General features: G+C 47.8%; 1 protein-coding gene across 1 annotated transcript in view; it reads left to right on the top strand.

Moving 5' to 3' along the window:
* Nucleotides 1-2,563: 2,563 nt before the first annotated feature.
* Nucleotides 2,564-19,502, top strand: part of ACOT7 (acyl-CoA thioesterase 7) — a 98,784-nt gene continuing 81,845 nt past the window's right edge. The window contains exon 1 of the mRNA XM_036863411.1: nt 2,564-2,734. Within this exon, the coding sequence (XP_036719306.1) occupies nt 2,580-2,734 (155 nt within the window). The 5' untranslated portion in view covers nt 2,564-2,579. The remainder of the gene's footprint in view (nt 2,735-19,502) is intronic.

The raw sequence follows: 19,502 nt of genomic DNA, 5'->3' as shown, positions 1-19,502 counted from the left end.
GTCCTCTGGGATCCATCTGGTTTCCCAGGAATCAGACTGGTCAAGTAAATGAAGCCGCGATGCATCCTTTAGGTCTTTTAAGTGTGGCATTAATTCTTGCTACTCTAAGAATCTACATTGTTTTGATTTACTATCTTGGTTGGGGGCAGTTTGGAAGTTTGCACTTTTTTTAAAACAATGTGTTAGTAATTTATTTTTTTAAATTTATTTATTTATTTATTTATTTTTGGCTGCGTTGGGTCTTTGTTGCTGCGCGCGGGTTTTCTCTAGTTGCGGCGAGCAGAGGCTACTCTTCGTTGTGGTGCGCGGGCTTCTCATTGCGGTGGCTTCTCTTGTTGTGGAGCATGGGCTCTAGGCGCGCGGGCTTCAGTAGTTGTGGCACGCAGGCTCAGTAGTTGTGGCTCGCGGGCTCCAGAGTGCAGGCTCAGTAGTTGTGGTGCATGGGCTTAGTTGCTCCGCGGCATGTGGGATCTTCCCGGACCAGGGATCAAACCCGTGTCCCCTGCATTGGCAGGCGGATTCTCAACCTCTGTGCCACCAGGGAAGTCCCGGGACCTGGCTATTTAATCCGGAACCACTCAGTCTAGGAATTTAGTCCAGCAGGCGGTCAGAGCCAGGCTTTTTGTGTCCGGGATTTGTCCCCCAATCAGATTTTGAGCTTTCTGAAAAACAGAATGGGGACTTCCCTGGTGGTCCAGTGGTTAAGACTCCACGCTCCCAATGCAGGGGACTAGATCCCGCATGCTGCAAATAAAAGATCCCACATGCCGCAACTAAAAGATCCCACATGCTGCAACTAAAGTTCCCACACGCTGCAACGAAGATTCTGAGTGCCACAATTAAGACCCGGTGCAGCCAAATAAGTAAATAAATAAATATTAGAAAAAGAAAAGAACAGAATGTCTCCAACTCTCCCGGTGACATGCCCACCTATACAAGTAGGGCAGGGCCTCAGTAAATCCTCGTTCCATTGCAGCGTCTGGGAAGGGTTGTTTAGAGAGAAAGAATGAGCAGGGAAGGTGAGCACAGAGAGGAAGAGAGGCCCTAACTTATTCGTGTGCTGGGCCCCTTACTTTCATTATCTCATTTAATCTTCCTAAAGGTCTGGAAGGTGAGTATTATTACACCCATTTAACAGATAAGGAATCCGCCTTGCCTAAGGCTCCAAAGCTGGCTGTTGCTCCTGGGTCCCATCATAAGAAATCCATCCATTTCAGGACCCATATTGCGAAGAGGTGGTGGTTAAATAGGCTTGGTGACCCTAGATGCTTGCACACTAGAAAATGAAACTTTCAGTGTAATAATCTTGAAATGATAGGCATGATCCGGTCAGCTCCCTCTGTTCCTGGGACTTAGAGACGTGTGGTGGGCCACCTCGCTGGTCTGGTAATGCAGGAGTAACCAGGATGAGCTATTTAGTTCAGTATAAATGGGCGAGCTTGAGTTCCATGGGTTTTGATTTTTAAAAATCTGACTACAGAAGCAATTTACGTATATTGTAAAAAATTGGGAGAAAGTCAAGTCTCATACGGGGTAATGGCTCTCCGAAATTACAGCACATTGGGACTTCCCTGGTGGCGCAGTGGTTAAGAATCCCCCTGCCAACGTAGGGGACACGGGTTCCAGCCCTGCTCCAGGAAGATCCCACATGCCACAGAGCAACTAAGCCCATGCACCACAACTACTGAGCCCACGCGCCACAACTACTGAAGCCCGCATGCCTAGAGCCCGTAATCCACAACAAAGAGAAGCCACCGCAATGAGAAGCCCGTGCACCGCAACGAAGAGTAGTTCCCGCTCGCCGCAACTGGAGAAAGCCCGCGCGCAGCAAGGAAAACCCAACTCAGCCCCAAAATAAATAAATAAATAATTAAAAAAATTTACAGCACATAGATGTGATCCCCTTTTCCCTCTTTTCTGGGTGGATTTTGAGACACCGACTTGGCCTGGACTCCACTGCTGGGCACAGGGTGTGCAACAGAACAGATCAGCATCTTTAGAGCTCCTCACTGCAGGACACGCACCCCCAAGCAAACGCTCAGCACTCTCAGGAAGTCTTTCTGGAACAACCCAGAGGTGGTGTACATCGGGCGGTGTAGACGGACCCCAATTCCTGGCTTCTCTCCAGCAGCTGCGTGTTCCTGCAGCAGAGACACTCGCTGAGGCCTGATGGTTCCTGGCTCCCCGTTTTGTGCACCCACGTGCCTCCCAGCTCGGCCATGAATGCTCCTTTACGGGAAACCGCCCCCAATTTCCTCTCAGGGCTGATCTGAGAAGGCGAGTACCGGTCGCGGCCTCCCGAACTGCCGGGCGCGGGCAGGGGGAAGGCCGCATACAAACACGCGCCACGCGGGGCGAGGCTGACCCTCGAGGTCGCCCAGCCCCGCGCCGGCTCCGCCCAACCGCCGCCGAACCTTCTGGAAGCGGCGCCCCACCGCTGCCCCGCCGCCGCCAGAACCGGACGCCTGGGGAGCCGGCGCCGGCCCGGGGGCGGGACGAGGGCGGGTGCGCGGGGCGGGGCTTCGAAGGAAGCTGCGTTCGATTCGCCGCCGGCGCACAGGCCCCGCCTCTCCGGCGCAATGGCTCCGCCTCTCCCCTCCCCCTCCACGGCACCGCCCGGGCTAATTCATTCAGCGCCGGGCCTGCCAGACACCTGCGCGCTCCCTCAGGCTCCCGCCGCCGCCACCATGTCGGGCCCCGCCGCCGAGACCCCGTCCGCCATCCAGATCTGCCGGTAAGAGGGGCGCGCGGAGGGCGGGCGGCCAGGACTCCGAGTCGCCGCCCGGGCCTGGCCGACCCCCACCGGCCCCGCGCCCTCCCCTCCCCAGTCACCGCCCACGCCGGGCCGGTCGCCTTCGGACCCCGCCCGTCCGCCCGCCGCGGCCGGGATGCGCCTCGGCTGCCGCAGATCCGGCAGCCTCCCCGCGCGCCGCCGCGCCGGCCTCCGGCGCATCTGCGGGGCGGCGCCGAGGTCACGCAGGCCGTTTGCGCGAGGAAGCGGCGCGGCGCCCTTCCCCGGGCGGGGGTCGGAGCGCAGCCCCACCACGTCCCGCCCCGCCCGTTGCCCGAGCGCCCCGGAGCCCCAGCCCAGGTCCCAGTGAGCCCCCTAATTCGGGGTCGTTATCCGGGCGGTGGTGCAAAGCCAACCGGATCCCCCGACATGTGCGGCGCAGGTAACCCGCTCGCTGGGCGGTGGCCGGAGCCGGTTGAGCCCATCGGTGGGCGCCCGAGTGGGCGGGGGCTGCACATACGCGGTCCCTTCAGTGCCCTGCCACGGTTTTGGGCGGGAGGCGGCTGAAAACAGGAAGAAGGGTAAATACCTTTCCCCTCTAACAGTTCACGGCTAAGAACAGAGGATGGTCCATTGAGCCCGGAAGCATCTCACACAAAGGGGGCAAGGGGTTGTTCTTGTCAGGGGACCATCCCTGCCTTCCGCCACCGGCACCGGTATATAGGGCCCCGAGGACGCCGGAGATCACGAGCCGGCTCATTTCCGACAGATGCGGGAGGGCAGCCTCAAGGTTACTTTCCATTCCCTTGGAAAGAACGGAAGCAGGCATGGTGGCATTGGAGCCTGAGCTAAGGAAAAGCGAGGAGTCTGGCAAGGCCGAACAGGCGCTGGGGCCTGCAACAGGGCCTGTGCTGCTTGATGCACTGTTGATAGTGACCCCGCCTTCCTGTTTGGGGCCCGGTGCCTCAGATTTGGAGACCGGGCGTCACACTGACCTTGGGTCCAAGCCAGGTTGGTTTCCTGTGGATGGTGACATCTCCTCGGAATAGGCAAAGGCTGGGCAGACAGTGCTGGGTCGTGGGGTGCCCTGAACCCACCCCCACTTCTGACTGAGTCAAAGTCCTGTCCTGACCTCAAGGTCAGTTTTGACTTTTCTAGGGAGAAGAAATCTTTGGGGGAGCCTTGAGCCATTGATTTGTTATTGGCTGTGTGGCCGTTTTGGCGCCACCCACTCCAGGTTCCGAGGGCAAAAATAATAGAAGTAACTGATATCAGGAGACAGACGGGCCTGGAATCAGGTCTTTGGATCGGTCTCTGCCTCATATTGGCCGGGTGACCTTGCAGTTCGTGATTTGCTAAGGGCTCGTAACATCTCTCATCTCGCTTGGTTTGCCCAGCACCCCTGGGAGGGAAGATGGCAGGGAGCCCACCACTCTTGCCAGGGAAGAGGAAACTGAGGTCCCGGGAGACCCATTGCTTCTGTAAGGTCATCCGGCCACAAGAGCCCAGGGCTCTTGCGGGGTGGGGAAGCACAGCTCCTGATGGGTCTTCTGCCTCCAGACCCACTTTCTTTCCACTGCATTCCCAACAAAAGAACATACTGATTTCAATCTACTCGTGGAAGGCTGGGCTTTTATTTACTTCATCAGGATGATGAATAGCCCGTCCATACATATTACCTTTTTAAAAACCAGCTTCTAACATAGTTAATAGGCTTTTGGATAGCCTGGACACTTCCACACGTACGCGCACACTTCTTCTTACCCACGGTGCTTGCTTGCCGGGCTGCCGCTCATGTATTCACAATGGCATATTGTCTCTGACTGGGGACACGTGGGCAGGATACCTGGCTGAGGTGAGCCTCAGGTGGCCAACACACCTGCCCAAGGGAGTTGGAGGGGTTGTGATGAGGCCCGTGGTCACAGCGGCTTGGCCCTGAGAAACCCCAGGACACTGGAGTGGATGTAGCAGGGTGGGGAGCCCTTTAAGGACATCTGAGCTGACACCCCATGTTGAAAGAGGAGCCTCCTGGCCTAGGGCAACCCAGCCCATGAATTTAACAAGCTTCACTGGACGCCTCCAAGGGGTGAAGTGCCCTGAGGGAGGGACACGGACCTGGAAAATTCAGTCCCCAGCTTAGCGGGTTCACAGTCTAGCAGGGAGAGGCTGCCACGCCCACCACCATCCTAGACGATGAAGAGGGTCCCATGCTCTCGGTTCAGAAGGAGGTGTTGAAGGGCTAGGGGCCCTAACGTCTGGGGAGGGCAGTGGTCAGAGCCAGCTCTCCAGTCCCAGGCCTGGGTGTGAATGTGGCCTCTGCCCCTTGGAAACTGCCTAACTTTCTGTGACCCGTTTTATCATGGGTTGTTCTGAGTGCTAAAGAAAGTGTATCTAGAGCCTGGCAGAACGGCTGGCACCTTGTAAGTAAACAGGAACTCTTTTTGTCTGAAAAGTGGGACCCAGGCTCAGGAAGCCAAGGGCCTAGGTTCGAATCCCAGCTCTGCCTCCTGCAGGTGTGGGCTTTAGGCCTCAGTATTCTTGTCTGTGAATCGGAGGTAATAACAGTGCCTGTTTCATGGTGGCTGTGAGGATTAAAACCTTTGGCACAGTGCTGGGCAGTTGAAAACAGAGGGGGGAGTTTACGCCTGAGAGCCCAAGCTTTGGACAGCCAGACCGCTGCGGTGCGCTGTACCCTCCTGTACCCCCTGCAGTGGAAGCGTGGAGCCCTCACTGCTGGACTGCGGGGAATTCCCATGTCCCTCCTTCTTTTTTATCGAGCCCTACAAATGCAGGCTCTGGGACAGCATTTAAAGTCTCAGAAGAGCACTTTTCTTTTGGTTTATTCTGAATGATGTTAGTTCACATTTTGTTAGCAAATTGCTTTTTTTTTTTTTTTTTTTAATTTATTTATTTATCTATTTATTTGGCTGTGTTGGGTCCTCGTTTCTGTGCGAGGGCTTTCTCTAGTTGCGGCAAGCGGGGGCCACTCTTCATCGCGGTGCACGGACCTCTCACTATCGCGGCCTCTCCTGTTGCGGAGCACAGGCTCCAGACGCACAGGCTCAGTAGTTGTGGCTCACGGGCCTAGTTGCCCCGCGGCATGTGGGATCTTCCCAGACCAGGGCTCGAACCCGTGTCCCCTGCATTAGCAGGCAGATTCTCAACCACTGCGCCACCAGGGAATCCCAGCAAATTGCTTTTTTCCTTGTTGGACTCAGAGTTCTAGAATGTCAGAATCAGAATGACCCCTAGGAGCCCCCAGCCCAACTCTGTTACTTTACCGATGGGGGAAAATGAGGCTCTCAGAGGGTAAAGACTTGGCCTAGGGTGGCCTCGGACCCTGACAGCCAGGGGAGCGAAGGCAGCTGGTGGGTTGTTTCCTGTCCGGTGCTCCACTGTCGTGCTTTTCCACTGCTCAGCTTCACGTTCACGTCTGGTTGTGAGGCTGGATCATGGCATCAGTGTGGGCCCCTAATAGGAGCCCCTGGGTGTTGGTTGAAGTGAAGCTGAAGGACATGTCCCATACCAGGTTGGTGGAGAGTACAACGTCCACTAGACCTTTCTGCAGTGATGGAGATGCTCCGCGTCTGCGCTGTCCAGTACGCCAGGCACTAGCCACAGGTGGCCAATGAGTGCCTGAAATGCAGTCAGACATGGAGGAACTGAATTTTTAATTGCATTCATTTAAATTTATTTAAATGTAAACGGGCTGGCCTCCTGTGGCTGGTGGCTACCTTATGGGACAGTGTAATAAGTAGAGGAATTTAAAAACCAGAATTCCTGGTAGGCCTCTGAGGGGCAGGGTTTCCTAAGGGAAGCTTGGAAGCTTTCTGGGGACTGTAGGCAGCTCTCCCAACAACAGAACTAACGGAGGGGGACCTTGGCAGGTACATGGCCCAGGGCAGATACCCTGGAGTCCTTTGTAGGTAGATGTGTGAGGTCTGCAGAGTTTCCTTTTGCTTGCCCTGCTTGGAGGTGTAAATCCACTAGGAAGTGTCTTCAGCTCAGGGATTGCTTTGTTCACTGCTGTACCATGAATGCCCAGCAAAGTGCCTGGCATCTGGTAGATGTGCCAATAAAGATTAGTGGAATGGACTTGAATTTTAGTACAAGCACACCTCATTTTATTGTGTCTCACTTTATTGCACTTTGAATATATTGCTTTTTTTTTTTTTTTTACAAATTGAAGGTTTGTGGCAACTTTGCATTGTCAGGTGATGGTTAGCATTTTTTGGCGATAAAGTTTTTTTAACTAAAAAATTTTTTTTATTGACGTATAGTTGCTGTACAGTATTGCATAAGTTACAGGTGTACAATATAGTGATTCACAATTTTTAAAGGTTATACTCCATTTAAGTTATTAGAAAATATTGGCTATATTCCTCGTGTCATAGGTATAAAATAAAGTGTTTTTAAAATTATTACACATTTAATAGTGTAAACATAACTTTTACATGCACTAGGAAGCCAGAATAGTCATGTGACTTGCTTTATCTTCGAGGTATGCCCGTTTGGAATTTTTTCTCTTTGGGGCTTTGTCTTTGGGTTTACAGGGAAGTCAGTGAAAACATAGAATCTGAGTTACAGAAACCGCACTCGGAGTTAGTATTCTGGCACATTCCATAACGCGATGCACAGTGCTGGCTCCCTTCCTGCGGGGATGCGGGAGCTGTGGGTGAAGATGCAGTCTTTGCAGCCCAGGGAGCCTGTGGTGGGCCAGGCTGTGCTCACCCACCGTCCAGCCTCCCCGTCAGTGGGCCAGGCAGCCTGGCATCGCCCTCGCCTTGGCACCACTGTTTCCCAGCTCCCTGGTTTCAGTCAGGCCAGGAGTTGCTTCCCCCTGTGGGTGGCGCTTCTCTGGGTGGGGCCCAGCCTGGGGTGACTATGCCCTGTGCTTCCCCGTCCACTTTCTTTCACTCTCAGAGCTATCCTGAGGAGGAGGGTAAATTATATGGTCACCCCGCCTACGGGCTACCTACATCTGAATAACTGAGGAAACTTATTATAAATACTGATTTTCTGCATGCAAATTATGCTTCAGTAGAAAAGTCAACAACATGCAGATTAAAAAAAAAAAGAAAATTATTTATTTATTTGGTTGCACTGGGTCTTAGTTGTGGAAGGCGGGCTCCTTATTTGTGGCTCACGGGATCCTTAGTTGCGGCAGGCGGGCTCCTCAGTTGTGGCACGCGAACTCTCAGTTGTGGCGTGCATGTGGGATCTAGTTCCCTGACCAGGGATTGAACCCGGGTCCCCCGCACTGCGAGCGTGGAGTCCCATCCACTGAGCCACCAGGGAAGTCCCCAAAATGCAGATTTTAAAACATTTATGAGATCCTTGGGAAAACGTGAATAGTCCCTTGACAGTTAGGGATACTAAGGAATTTCTGGTGGTTTTTTTTGCCCTGCCATGAGGCCTGTGGGACCCTAGTGATCTCGGAGAGGCAGCAGCAGTGAGTGGTAGTGACCTCGGAGAGGCAGCAGCAGTGAGTGGTGGCTTGAAGCGAGATCTTAGTGCCCTCCCAGGAATTGAACCTGGGCAGCCTGGATGAAAACCAGGAATCCTAGCCACTAGTTCACCAGGGGCTAGAGTCTAGAAGCAAAGTTCCCCTGGCTCTTACCCCCACTGAAAAATGCATTTCTCAAGGAGGCAAAAAGTGTAAAAACAGGTACAAAGTTTATCATTAGAGACACAGCACAACACGTGGGAGAGCTCACAGAGAAACAGCTTGTTTAGTTAAGACAGAAGCAGGGCAGAGATGCACACCCGGAGAGAAAGGGTGTGGGCGTCCCCCCTAATGAGGAGGAACAGTGAAGAGGCGGTTAAGTCATTTATATAGGGCAGTTCTTCCGGGTCTTTGTTTACCTTTGGCCAATTACCTGGTTTCTTTTTCCACACCTGACCTGCCCTAGGACCCTCCCCAACCTGTGTGCACAACTTTTTTCCAAGATGGATTCCGGCCCAGAGGCCTATGGGGGGCCTTGGCATCACCTATTCTGGGTGATTTTTGACCCCCAAGGAGCCTTTCTGCACAGGTACAATGTCTCCCTTGCCCCAAGGATGGGAAATTTAAGACCTCTTGATCTTTTACTCAAGCAAGGTTTAGCCCCTCTCTGTTCCTGCCATGACTGTTATCTTAAAGTGTCCACAGGAGACAAAGTCCAGCTATTTACCCTGTTCCTCTTGTTATTTCTATCTCGAAGTGCAGACAGGAGGCTGGTCATAAATATCTAACCTGGAGCCCACCTATCTCCTGTCTCAGGAAATGCAAACAGGAGGCTAGATGTAAGTGTCCAGCCTGAAGCCCACCTTTTTCCTGCTCCAAGAAAAGTAAACAGGAGGCCAGTTGTAAATGCCTAGCCTGGAGCCCATCTGTCTCCTGCCTCACTAGTTCCCTGACCAGGGTTCTAGGTATCGAACCCGGGCCCCCTGCAGTGGACACGAGAAGCCCTAACCACTGGACCGCCAGGGAATTACCACCCCACCCCTTTTTTAAAAAAGAATTTTAATTAATTAATTAATTAATTAATTTATGGCTGTGTTGGGTCTTCGTTTCTGTGCGAGGGCTTTCTCTAGTTGCGGCAAGTGGGGGCCACTCTCCATCGCAGCGCACGGGCCTCTCACTATCGCGGCCTCTCCCGTTGCGGAGCACAGGCTCCAGATGCGCAGGCTCAGCAATTGTGGTTCACGGGCCTAGTCGCTCCGCAGCATGTGGGATCTTCCCAGACCAGGGCTCGAACCCGTGTCCCCTGCATTGGCAGGCAGATTCTCAACCACTGCGCCACCAGGGAAACCCTGCACCTATTTTTAATGTACAGTTCACTTTTTAAAAAAATTTTATTTATTTATTTATTTATTTATTTATTTATTTATTTATTTTTGGCTGTGTTGGGTCTTAGTTTCTGGGCGAGGGCTTTCTCTAGTTGCGGCAAGCGGGGGCCACTTTTCATCGCGGTGCACGGGCCTCCCACTGTCGCGGCCTCTCTTGTTGCGGAGCACAAGCTCCAGACGCGCAGGCTCAGTAGTTGTGGCTCATGGGCCTAGTTGCTCCACGGCATGTGGGATCCTCCCAGACCAGGGCTCGAACCCATGTCCCCTGCATTGGCAGGCAGATTCTCAATCACTGCGCCACCAGGGAAGCCCTTACAGTTCACTTTTGACAAATGTGTACACCTGTGCAATGATCACAGTTGTGACATAGAACTTTTCCATCACCTCAAAAAGTGCCTTCCTGGGGACTTCCCTGGGGGCACAGTGGTTAAGAATCCGCCTGCCAATGCAGGAGACACAGGTTTGATCCCTGGTCCGGGAAGATCCCACATGTCGTGGAGCAACTAAGCCCGTGCGCTACAACTACTGAGCCTGCGCTCTAGAGCCCTAGAGCCACAACTACTGAGCCTGCATGCCACATTACTGCATCCCGAGCGCCTAGAGCCCGTGCTCCACAACAAGAGAAGCCACTGCAATGAGAAGCCCACGCACGACAATGAAGAGTAGCCCCCTCTCGCCACAACTAGAGAAACCCCGTGCAGCAACCAAGACCCAACACAGACAAAAATAAATAAATAAATAAGTGATAAATTAATTAATTACATTTCTCAAAAAAAAAAAAAATGCCTTCCTGCCCCTTTGCAGTTGGTTTCCTCCCAGCTCTGGCCCCTGGCAAACAGGTCTGCTTCCTATCACTATAGTTTTGCCTTTTCTAGAATTTCTCATCAATGGAGTCATAGACTGAGCATAGTGCTTGTGAGTTTCACGTGTGTGTGTGTGTGTGTGTGTGTGTGTCCGTGATTCTTGCTGTTGTTGCCTAGTAGTCTTCATTATCTCTTTTTTTTTTTTTTTTTTTTTTTTTTTTTTTTAATGTCTGAAACATTTATATTAACATATTTCCATACAAATAACCCAATGAAAGTTTAGTATTAGTTGTTTTGTTTGTTTTTTTATACTGCAGGTTCTTATTAGGCATCAGTTTCATACACATCAGTGTATACATGTCAATCCCAATTGCCCAATGCAGCACACCACCATCCCCACCTCACCGCAGTTTTCCCCCCTTGGTGTCCATATGACCATTCTCTACATTTGTGTCTCAACTTCTGCCCTGCAAACTGGCTCATCTGTACCATTTTTCTAGGTTCCGCATACATGCATTAATATACGATATTTGTTTTTCTCTTTCTGACTTACTTCACTCTGTATGACAGTCTCTAGATCCATCCATGTCTCAACAAATGACTCAATTTCGTTCCTTTTTATGGCTGAGTAATATTCCATTGTATATATGTACCACAACTTCTTTATCCATTCGTCTGTTGATGGGCATTTAGGTTGCTTCCATGACCTGGCTATTGTAAATAGTGCTGCAATGAACATTTGGGTGCATGTGTCTTTTTGAATTACGGTTTTCTCTGGGTATATGCCCAGTAGTGGGATTGCTGGGTCATATGGTAATTCTATTTTTAGTTTTTTAAGGAACCTCCATACTGTTCTCCATAGTGGCTGTATCAATTTACATTCCCACCAACAGTGCAAGAGGGTTCCCTTTTCTCCACACCCTCTCCAGCATTTGTTGTTTGTAGATTTTCTGATGATGCCCATTCTAACAGGAGTGAGGTGATACCTCATTGTAGTTTTGATTTGCATTTCTCTAATAATTAGTGATGTTGAGCATCTTTTCATGTGCTTCGTGGCCATCTGTATGTCTTCTTTGGAGAAATGTCTATTTAGGTCTTCTGCCCATTTTTGGATTGGGGTGTTTGTTTCTTTGATATTGAGCTGAATGAGCTGTTTATATATTTTGGAGATTAATCCTTTGTCCGTTGATTCATTTGCAAATATTTTCTCCCATTCTGAGGGTTGTCTTTTCGTCTTGTTTATGGTTTCCTTTGCTGTGCAAAAGCTTTGAAGTTTCATTAGGTCCCATTTGTTTATTTTTGTTTTTATTTCCATTACTCTAGGAGGTGGATCAAAAAAGATCTTGCTGTGATTTATGTCAAAGAGTGTTCTTCCTATGTTTTCCTCTAAGAGTTTTATAGTGTCCAGTCTTATATTTAGGTCTCTAATCCATTTTGAGTTTATTTTTGTATATGGTGTTAGGGAGTATTCTAATTTCATTCTTTTACATGTAGCTGTCCAGTTTTCCCAGCACCACTTATTGAAGAGACTGTCTTTTCTCCATTGTATATCTTTGCCTCCTTTGTCATAGATTAGTTGACCATAGGTGCGTGGGTTAATCTCTGGGCTTTCTATCTTGTTCCATTGATCTATGGTTCTGTTTTTGTGCCAGTACCATACTGTCTTGATTACTGTAGCTTTGTAGTATAGTCTGAAGTCAGGGAGTCTGATTCCTCCAGCTCCATTTTTTTCCCTCAAGACTGCTTTGGCTATTCGGGGTCTTTTGTGTCTCCATACAAATTTTAAGATGATTTGTTCTAGCTCCGTAAAAAATGCCATTGGTAATTTGATAGGGATTGCATTGAATCTGTAGATTGCTTTGGGTAGTATACTCATTTTCACAATGTTGATTCTTCCAGTCCAAGAACATGGTATATCTCTCCATCTGTTGGTATCATCTTTAATTTCTTTCATCAGTGTCTTATAGTTTTCTGCATACAGGTCTTTCGTCTCCCTAGGTAGGTTTATTCCTAGGTATTTTATTCTTTTTGTTGCAATGGTAAATGGGAGTGTTTCCATAATTTCTCTTTCAGATTTTTCATCATTAGTGTATAGGAATGCAAGAGATTTCTGTGCATTAATTTTGTATCCTGCAACTTTACCATATTCATTAATCAGCTCTAGCAGTTTTCTGGTGGCAGTTTTAGGATTCTCTATGTATAGTATCATGTCATCCGCAAACAGTGACAGTTTTACTTCTTCTTTTCCAATTTGTATTCCTTTTATTTCTTTTTCTTCTCTGATTGCCGTGGCTAGGACTTCCAGAACTATGTTGAATAATAGTGGTGAGAGTGGACATCCTTGTCTCGTTCCTGATCTTAGAGGAAATGCTTTCAGTTTTTCACCATTGAGAATGATGTTTGCTGTGGGTTTGTCATATATGGCCTTTATTATGTTGAGGTAGGTTCCCTCTATGCCCACTTTCTGGAGAGTTTTTATCAGAAATGGGTGTTGAATTTTGTCAAAATCTTTTTCTGCATCTATTGAGATGATCATATGGTTTTTATTCTTCAATTTGTTAATATGGTGTATCACATTGATTGATTTGCGTATATTGAAGAATCCTTGCATCCCTGGGATAAATCCCACTTGATCGTGGTGTATGATCCTTTTAATGTGTTGCTGGATTCTGTTTGCTAGTATTTTGTTGAGGATTTTTGCATCTATATTCATCAGTGATATTGGTCTGTAATTTTCTTTTTTTGTAGTGTCTTTGTCTGGTTTTGGTATCAGGGTGATGGTGGCCTCATAGAATGAGTTTGGGAGTGTTCCTTCCTCTGCAATTTTTTGGAAGAGTTTGAGAAGGATGGGTGTTAGCTCTTCTCTAAATGTTTGATAGAATTCACCTGTGAAGCCATCTGGTCCTGGACTTTTGTTTGTTGGAAGATTTTTAATCACAGTTTCAATTTCATTACTTGTGATTGGTCTGTTCATATTTTCTGTTTCTTCCTGATTCAGTCTGGGAAGGTTATACCTTTCTAAGAATTTGTCCATTTCTTCCAGGTTGTCCATTTTATTGGCATAAAGTTGCTTGTAGTAGTCTCTTAGGATGCTTTGTATTTCTGTGGTGTCTGTTGTAACTTCTCCTTTTTCATTTCTGATTTTATTGATTTGAGTCCTCTCCCTCTTTTTCTTGATGAGTCTGGCTAATGGCTTATCAATTTTGTTTATCTTCTCAAAGAACCAACTTTTAGTTTTATTGATCTTTGCTATTGTTTTCTTTGTTTCTATTTCATTTATTTCTGCTCTGATCTTTATGATTTCTTTCCTTCTGCTAACTTTGGGTTTTGTTTGTTCTTCTTTCTCTAGTTTCTTTAGGTGTAAGGTTAGATTGTTTACTTGAGATTTTTCTTGTTTCTTGAGGTAGGCTTGTATAGCTATAAACTTCCCTCTTAGAACCGCTTTTGCTGCATCCCATAGGTTTTGGGTCGTCGTGTTTTCATTGTCATTTGTCTCTAGGTATTTTTTGATTTCCTCTTTGATTTCTTCAGTGATCTCTTGGTTATTTAGTAACGTATTGTTTAGCCTCCATGTGTTTGTCCTTTTTACGTTTTTTTCCCTGTAATTCATTTCTAATCTCATAGCGTTGTGGTCAGAAAAGATGCTTGATATGATTTCAATTTTCTTAATTTACTGAGGCTTGATTTGTGACCCAAGATGTGATCTATCCTGGAGAATGTTCCGTGCGCACTTGAGAAGAACGTGTAATCTGCTGTTTTTGGATGGAATGTCCTATATATATCAATTAAATCTATCTGGTCTATTGTGTCATTTAAAGCTTCTGTTTCCTTATTTATTTTCATTTTGGATGATCTGTCCATTGGTGTAAGTGAGGTGTTAAAGTCCCCCACTATTATTGTGTTACTGTCGATTTCCTCTTTTATAGCTGTTAGCAGTTGCCTTATGTATTGAGGTGCTCCTATGTTGGGTGCATATATATTTATAATTGTTATATCTTCTTCTTGGATTGATCCCTGGATCATTATGTAGTGTCCTTCCTTGTCTCTTGTAACATTCTTTATTTTAAAGTCTATTTTATCTGATATGAGTATAGCTACTCCAGCTTTCTTTTGATTTCCATTTGCATGGAATATCTTTTTCCATCCCCTCACTTTCAGTCTGTATGTGTCCCTAGGTCTAAAGTGGGTCTCTTGTAGACAGCATATATATGGGTCTTGTTTTTGTATCCATTCAGCCAGTCTATGTCTTTTGGTTGGGGCATTTAATCCATTCACGTTTAAGGTAATTACCGATATGTATGTTCCTATGACCATTTTCTTAATTGTTTTGGGTTTGTCTTTGTAGGTCCTTTTCTTCTCTTGTGTTTCCCACTTAGAGAAGTTCCTTTAGCATTTGTTGTAGAGCTGGTTTGGTGGTGCTGAATTCTCTTAGCTTTTGCTTGTCTGCAAAGCTTTTGATTTCTCCATCAAATCTAAATGAGATCCTTGCCGGGTAGAGTAATCTTGGTTGTAGGTTCTTCCCTTTCATCACTTTAAGTATATCATGCCACTCCCTTCTGGCTTGCAGAGTTTCTGCTGAGAAATCAGCTGTTAACCTTATGGGAGTTCCCTTGTATGTTATTTGTCGTTTTTCCCTTGCTGCTTTCAATAATTTTTCTTTGTCTTTAATTTTTGCCACTTTGATTACTATGTGTCTCGGCGTGTTTCTCCTTGGGTTTATTCTGTATGGGACTCTCTGCGCTTCCTGGACTTGGGTGGCTATTTCCTTTCCCATGTTAGGGAAGTTTTCGACTATAATCTCTTCAAATATTTTCTCTGGTCCTTTCTCTCTCTCTTCTCCTTCTGGGACCCCTATAATGCGAATGTTGTTGCGTTTAATGTTGTCCCAGAGGTCTCTTAGGCTGTCTTCATTTCTTTTCATTCTTTTTTCTTTAGTCTGTTCTGCAGCAGTGAATTCCACCATTCTGTCTTCCAGGTCACTTATCCGTTCTTCTGCCTCAGTTATTCTGCTATTGATTCCTTCTAGTGTAGTTTTCATTTCAGTTATTGTATTGGTGATCTCTGTTTGTTTGTTCTTTAATTCTTCTAGGTCTTTGTTAATCATTTCTTGCATCTTCTCAATCTTTGCCTCCATTCTTATTCCGAGGTCCTGGATCATCTTCACTATCATTATTCTGAATTCTTTTTCTGGAAGGTTGCCTATCTCCACTTCATTTAGTTGTTTTTCTGGGGTTTTTTCTTGTTCCTTCATCTGGTGCATAGCCCTCTGCCTTTTCATCTTCTCTATCTTTCTGTAACTGTGGTTTTTGGTCCACAGGCTGCAGGATCGTAGTTTTTCTTGCTTCTGTTGTATGCCCTCTGGTGGTTGAGGCTATCTAAGAGGCTTGATGGGAGGCTCTGGTGGTGGGTAGAGCTCTTCATTATCTCTTTATCAGATAGTGAACATTTGAGTTCTTTACAGCTTTGGGCAGTCATGAAAACAGTTCACAATTGCAGATTTCAAAACATTTAGGACGTAGCTGAGGAAACTTGAACGCTTACTTGATATATAATGATATTAAGAGGAGCTCCTGGGCTTCCCTGGTGGCTAAGTGGTTAAGAATCCGCCTGTCAATGCAGGGTACACAGGTTCGAGCCCTGATCTGGGAAGATCCCACATGCCATGGAGCAACTAAACCCATGCACCACAACTACTGAGCCTGCGCTCTAGAGCCCGCGAGCCACAACTACTGAGCCCGCGTGCCAAAACTACTGAAGCCCACGCGCCACAACTACTGAAGCCCGTGCACCTAGAGCCCGTGCTCTGCAACAAGAGAAGCCACCGCAATGAGAAGCCCGTGCACCGCAACGAAGTGTAGGTCCCGCTCGCCGCAACTAGAGGAAGCTGTGCACAGCAACGAAGAACCAAAGCAGCCAAAAATAAATAAATAAATTTATTTTTAAAAAAATAAATGTTAGTTTAAAAAAGAAAAAAGGGGGCTTCCCTGGTGGCGCAGCGGTTGAGAATCTGCCTGCCAATGCAGAGGACACGGGTTCGAGCCCTGGTCTGGGAAGATCCCACGTGCCGCGGAGCAGCTGGGCCTGTGAGCCACAATTACTGAGCCTGCACGTCTGGAGCCTGTGCTCCGCAACAAGAGAGGCCGCGATAGTGAGAGGCCTGCGCACCGCGATGAAGAGTGGCCCCCGCTTGCCACAACTAGAGAAAGCCCTCGCACAGAAACGAAGACCCAACACAGCCATAAATAAATAAATAAATAAATAAAAATAAAATGACTAGGGCTTCCCTGGTGGCGCAGTGGTTGAGAATCTGCCTGCTAATGCAGGGGACACGGGTTCGAGCCCTGGTCTGGGAAGATCCCACATGCCGCGGAGCAGCTGGGCCCGTGAGCCACAACTACTGAGCCTGCGCGTCTGGAGCCTGTGCCCCGCAACGGGAGGGGCCACGATAGTGAAAGGCCCGCGCACCGCGATGAAGAGCGGTCCCCGCACCGCGATGAGGAGTGGCCCCCACTTGCCGCAGCTAGAGAAAGCCCTCGCACGAACCGAAGACCCAGCACAGCCAAAAATAAATAAATAAATAAAAAAATAATAAAAACAAACAAACAAAAAAAAGAATTAAAAAAAAATAATAAATAAATAAAATGACTAAAAAAAAAAAAAAAAATTAAAAAAAAAAAAAAAAGAGGAGCTCCTTTCTGCTTGCTAGATGGGATGCTGCCCGATTCACGAATTGTTGAATAAAGCCAATTAGAAAAAAGTTATATTAAGGAGTTCGTATTTCAGGTGGGATAATTGTTTTCTGATTTTGTTTTTATTTTTATTTTTTGGCCGCACCACCTAGCTTGTGGGATCTTAGTTCCCTGACCAGGGATCGAACCCGGGGCCCCCAGCAGTGAGAGCACTGAGTCCTAACCACTGGACTGCCAGGGAGTTCCTGTGGTTCTGTTTTCAAATGGAGTCTTTATCTTTTCGAGGGAATGCTGAGATATTTACGTTTCATGATCTGAGCGCAGGTTGGAAAAGAATTTCCAGACACAAGGCAGAATGTAAGGAAGACAGAGTTTATTAAAGAGAAGGGTTGCTGCAAGAACAGCTGGCCGACTTCCTGGTAACCAGGGAAAGTCGACAATGAGCATGGGTTGCTTCTCTGTTTTTATAGCCAGGGAACATGCGAGTCATCTGCTAACTGGACAGAGTATGTATACTTTCAGCGTGCTGAGCGGGAGGAAATCTGGGCAAATGTCTTTCCTTATATGGGATGGGAAAGGGACAGGGCATGCTGCTTGGGAGGGCTCTGGGACATGGCAATGGTCCCATTGTGACAGAGTGATGGGAGTCCTGTAACTCTTTGTTCCGGCAATATTGGCCCTTTGAGTTTATCTAGTTCTTTGTCCTTGTAGCACACTACATTCCCCCCTCTCTTTATTTACAGGGCCAATTCTTTGGCCTTATTGGATACCCTGCTCACGTCTACCTACCTGCCTAGCTCGTTCTCAGGCGTCAGGAACCCTTTTTGTAATGAGAAGGGGTGACAATTTCTCAGGCGTCAGGAACCCTTTTGTAAGGAGAAGCGGGTGACAATTTCTCAGGCGTCAGGAACCCTTTTTGTAAGGAGAAGCGGGTGACAATTTCTCAGGCGTCAGGAACCCTTTTGTAAGGAGAAGCGGGTGACAGTCTCTCTGGCTGCTTCCTGCTGGACAGGGGCGTCGTGGGGCCCTGGGTCCCAATGCCCGCTCTCTGTCAGGGTATATTTACGGAGGGAGATGAGATCCTGCAGAATGATTAGGCAGCTTGTTCCAGTGTGTTCTGTGTGCCAACTGGCTGGTACTCTTGTTGTAGCACCATCTGGAACTGAATCTTTTGAACCTGTTGAGAGATGAATTTAGATAATGTGTTAATAATGCAGGGACCAAACAACAAAACAAAGGCTATCAGGATTAATGGTCCCAACAAGGGCAATAGCCATGTCCATATCTGGATCCCCATAGAGGAGAGGAGGTTGGAAAGCCAGCTTGGGGCCCTGTCCTGCTCTCTCTTTTAAATCTTCTATTAATTTGATGTTTTTCTTTAGAATCTGGAGGTCTTCTTCAGCCTGGCCGGAGGTATTAATATAGAAGCAGCCTGTCTCATTTAGTAGGGCACAGACACCCCCGCCTCAGCTGCTATAACATTAAGGGCCCTCCTATTTTATAAAACCACCTCGGCCAGAGAGCCTAGGGCTGACTGCTCTTCCTCAGTGGCTGCTACTGTAGCCTTCCAAGGTTCCTGGACCACGATGGTGAGATGGAGAACGCTCCTCTCTAAGGTGTACGCCTGCAAACCAGGAGAGCCCTCTAAAGACGCTACGTATTATTTCAGGCTGATCAAGAACTGGGTTATCATAAGCATGTCCCCACCAAGCAGCGGTTCATTTTTGTCTCTCCAGGACAGGTCTTAAGGCCTCTTCAAGGAAGAACCCAAGGCTGGGAATGCCTCCCAAGGAAGCTAAATCCTTTGTAGTCATAATGGTCGCCTCTGGGACCACGGCAGTAATTGTGCAGGAGCCTCTCCAAAGTGTGGGAAGATCCAGATAGACCCCGTTACCACATAAATGAAAATCTGGTGCCCCTCAAGGATACCCCTGCTGTGGGTCCCCAGAGCCAGGCTCTGACCTTTTGGGAGTTTTCCTCTGGAAATAGAATGGGGTCCCATGGCCTAGGATTATATTGGGAAGGCCAAACTCCGAGGAAATAATCATCTATATATAAAGGGGAGAATCTGGGCTCTGACTGATGATAAGTGTGACGGGCGGATTGGCATAACAAATTTCTGAATATTAGCTGAATTATGTTATATTTTGGAGGAGAATCTTGCCGGGAGGTTAAACTAAGTAAGTGTCTGGTGGTCACACCGATCCCCACATATTTAGTTCCCAGGACCGAGCTGTTTATGGGGATATGGTCTTCATTAATATTTTCTTAGTCACATTTTTCCTCGAATTTCCCCAACACAAAGTGAAGTTACCTTCATGTACATCATATTTATTTTCCTCGGACCAGGGATCCCACTCCAGGCTAGTCTGATTAAAATTGAGGGTGTAGTTACAAAGAGAGTCATTTACCCAGCCCCAAATGGGTCCCCCAACCATCCAGGTTTTG

This window comes from Balaenoptera musculus, chromosome 1, assembly GCF_009873245.2.
Source record: "Balaenoptera musculus isolate JJ_BM4_2016_0621 chromosome 1, mBalMus1.pri.v3, whole genome shotgun sequence".
Lineage (NCBI taxonomy): Eukaryota > Metazoa > Chordata > Mammalia > Artiodactyla > Balaenopteridae > Balaenoptera > Balaenoptera musculus.
This window is presented reverse-complemented; position numbering and strand designations above follow the sequence as displayed.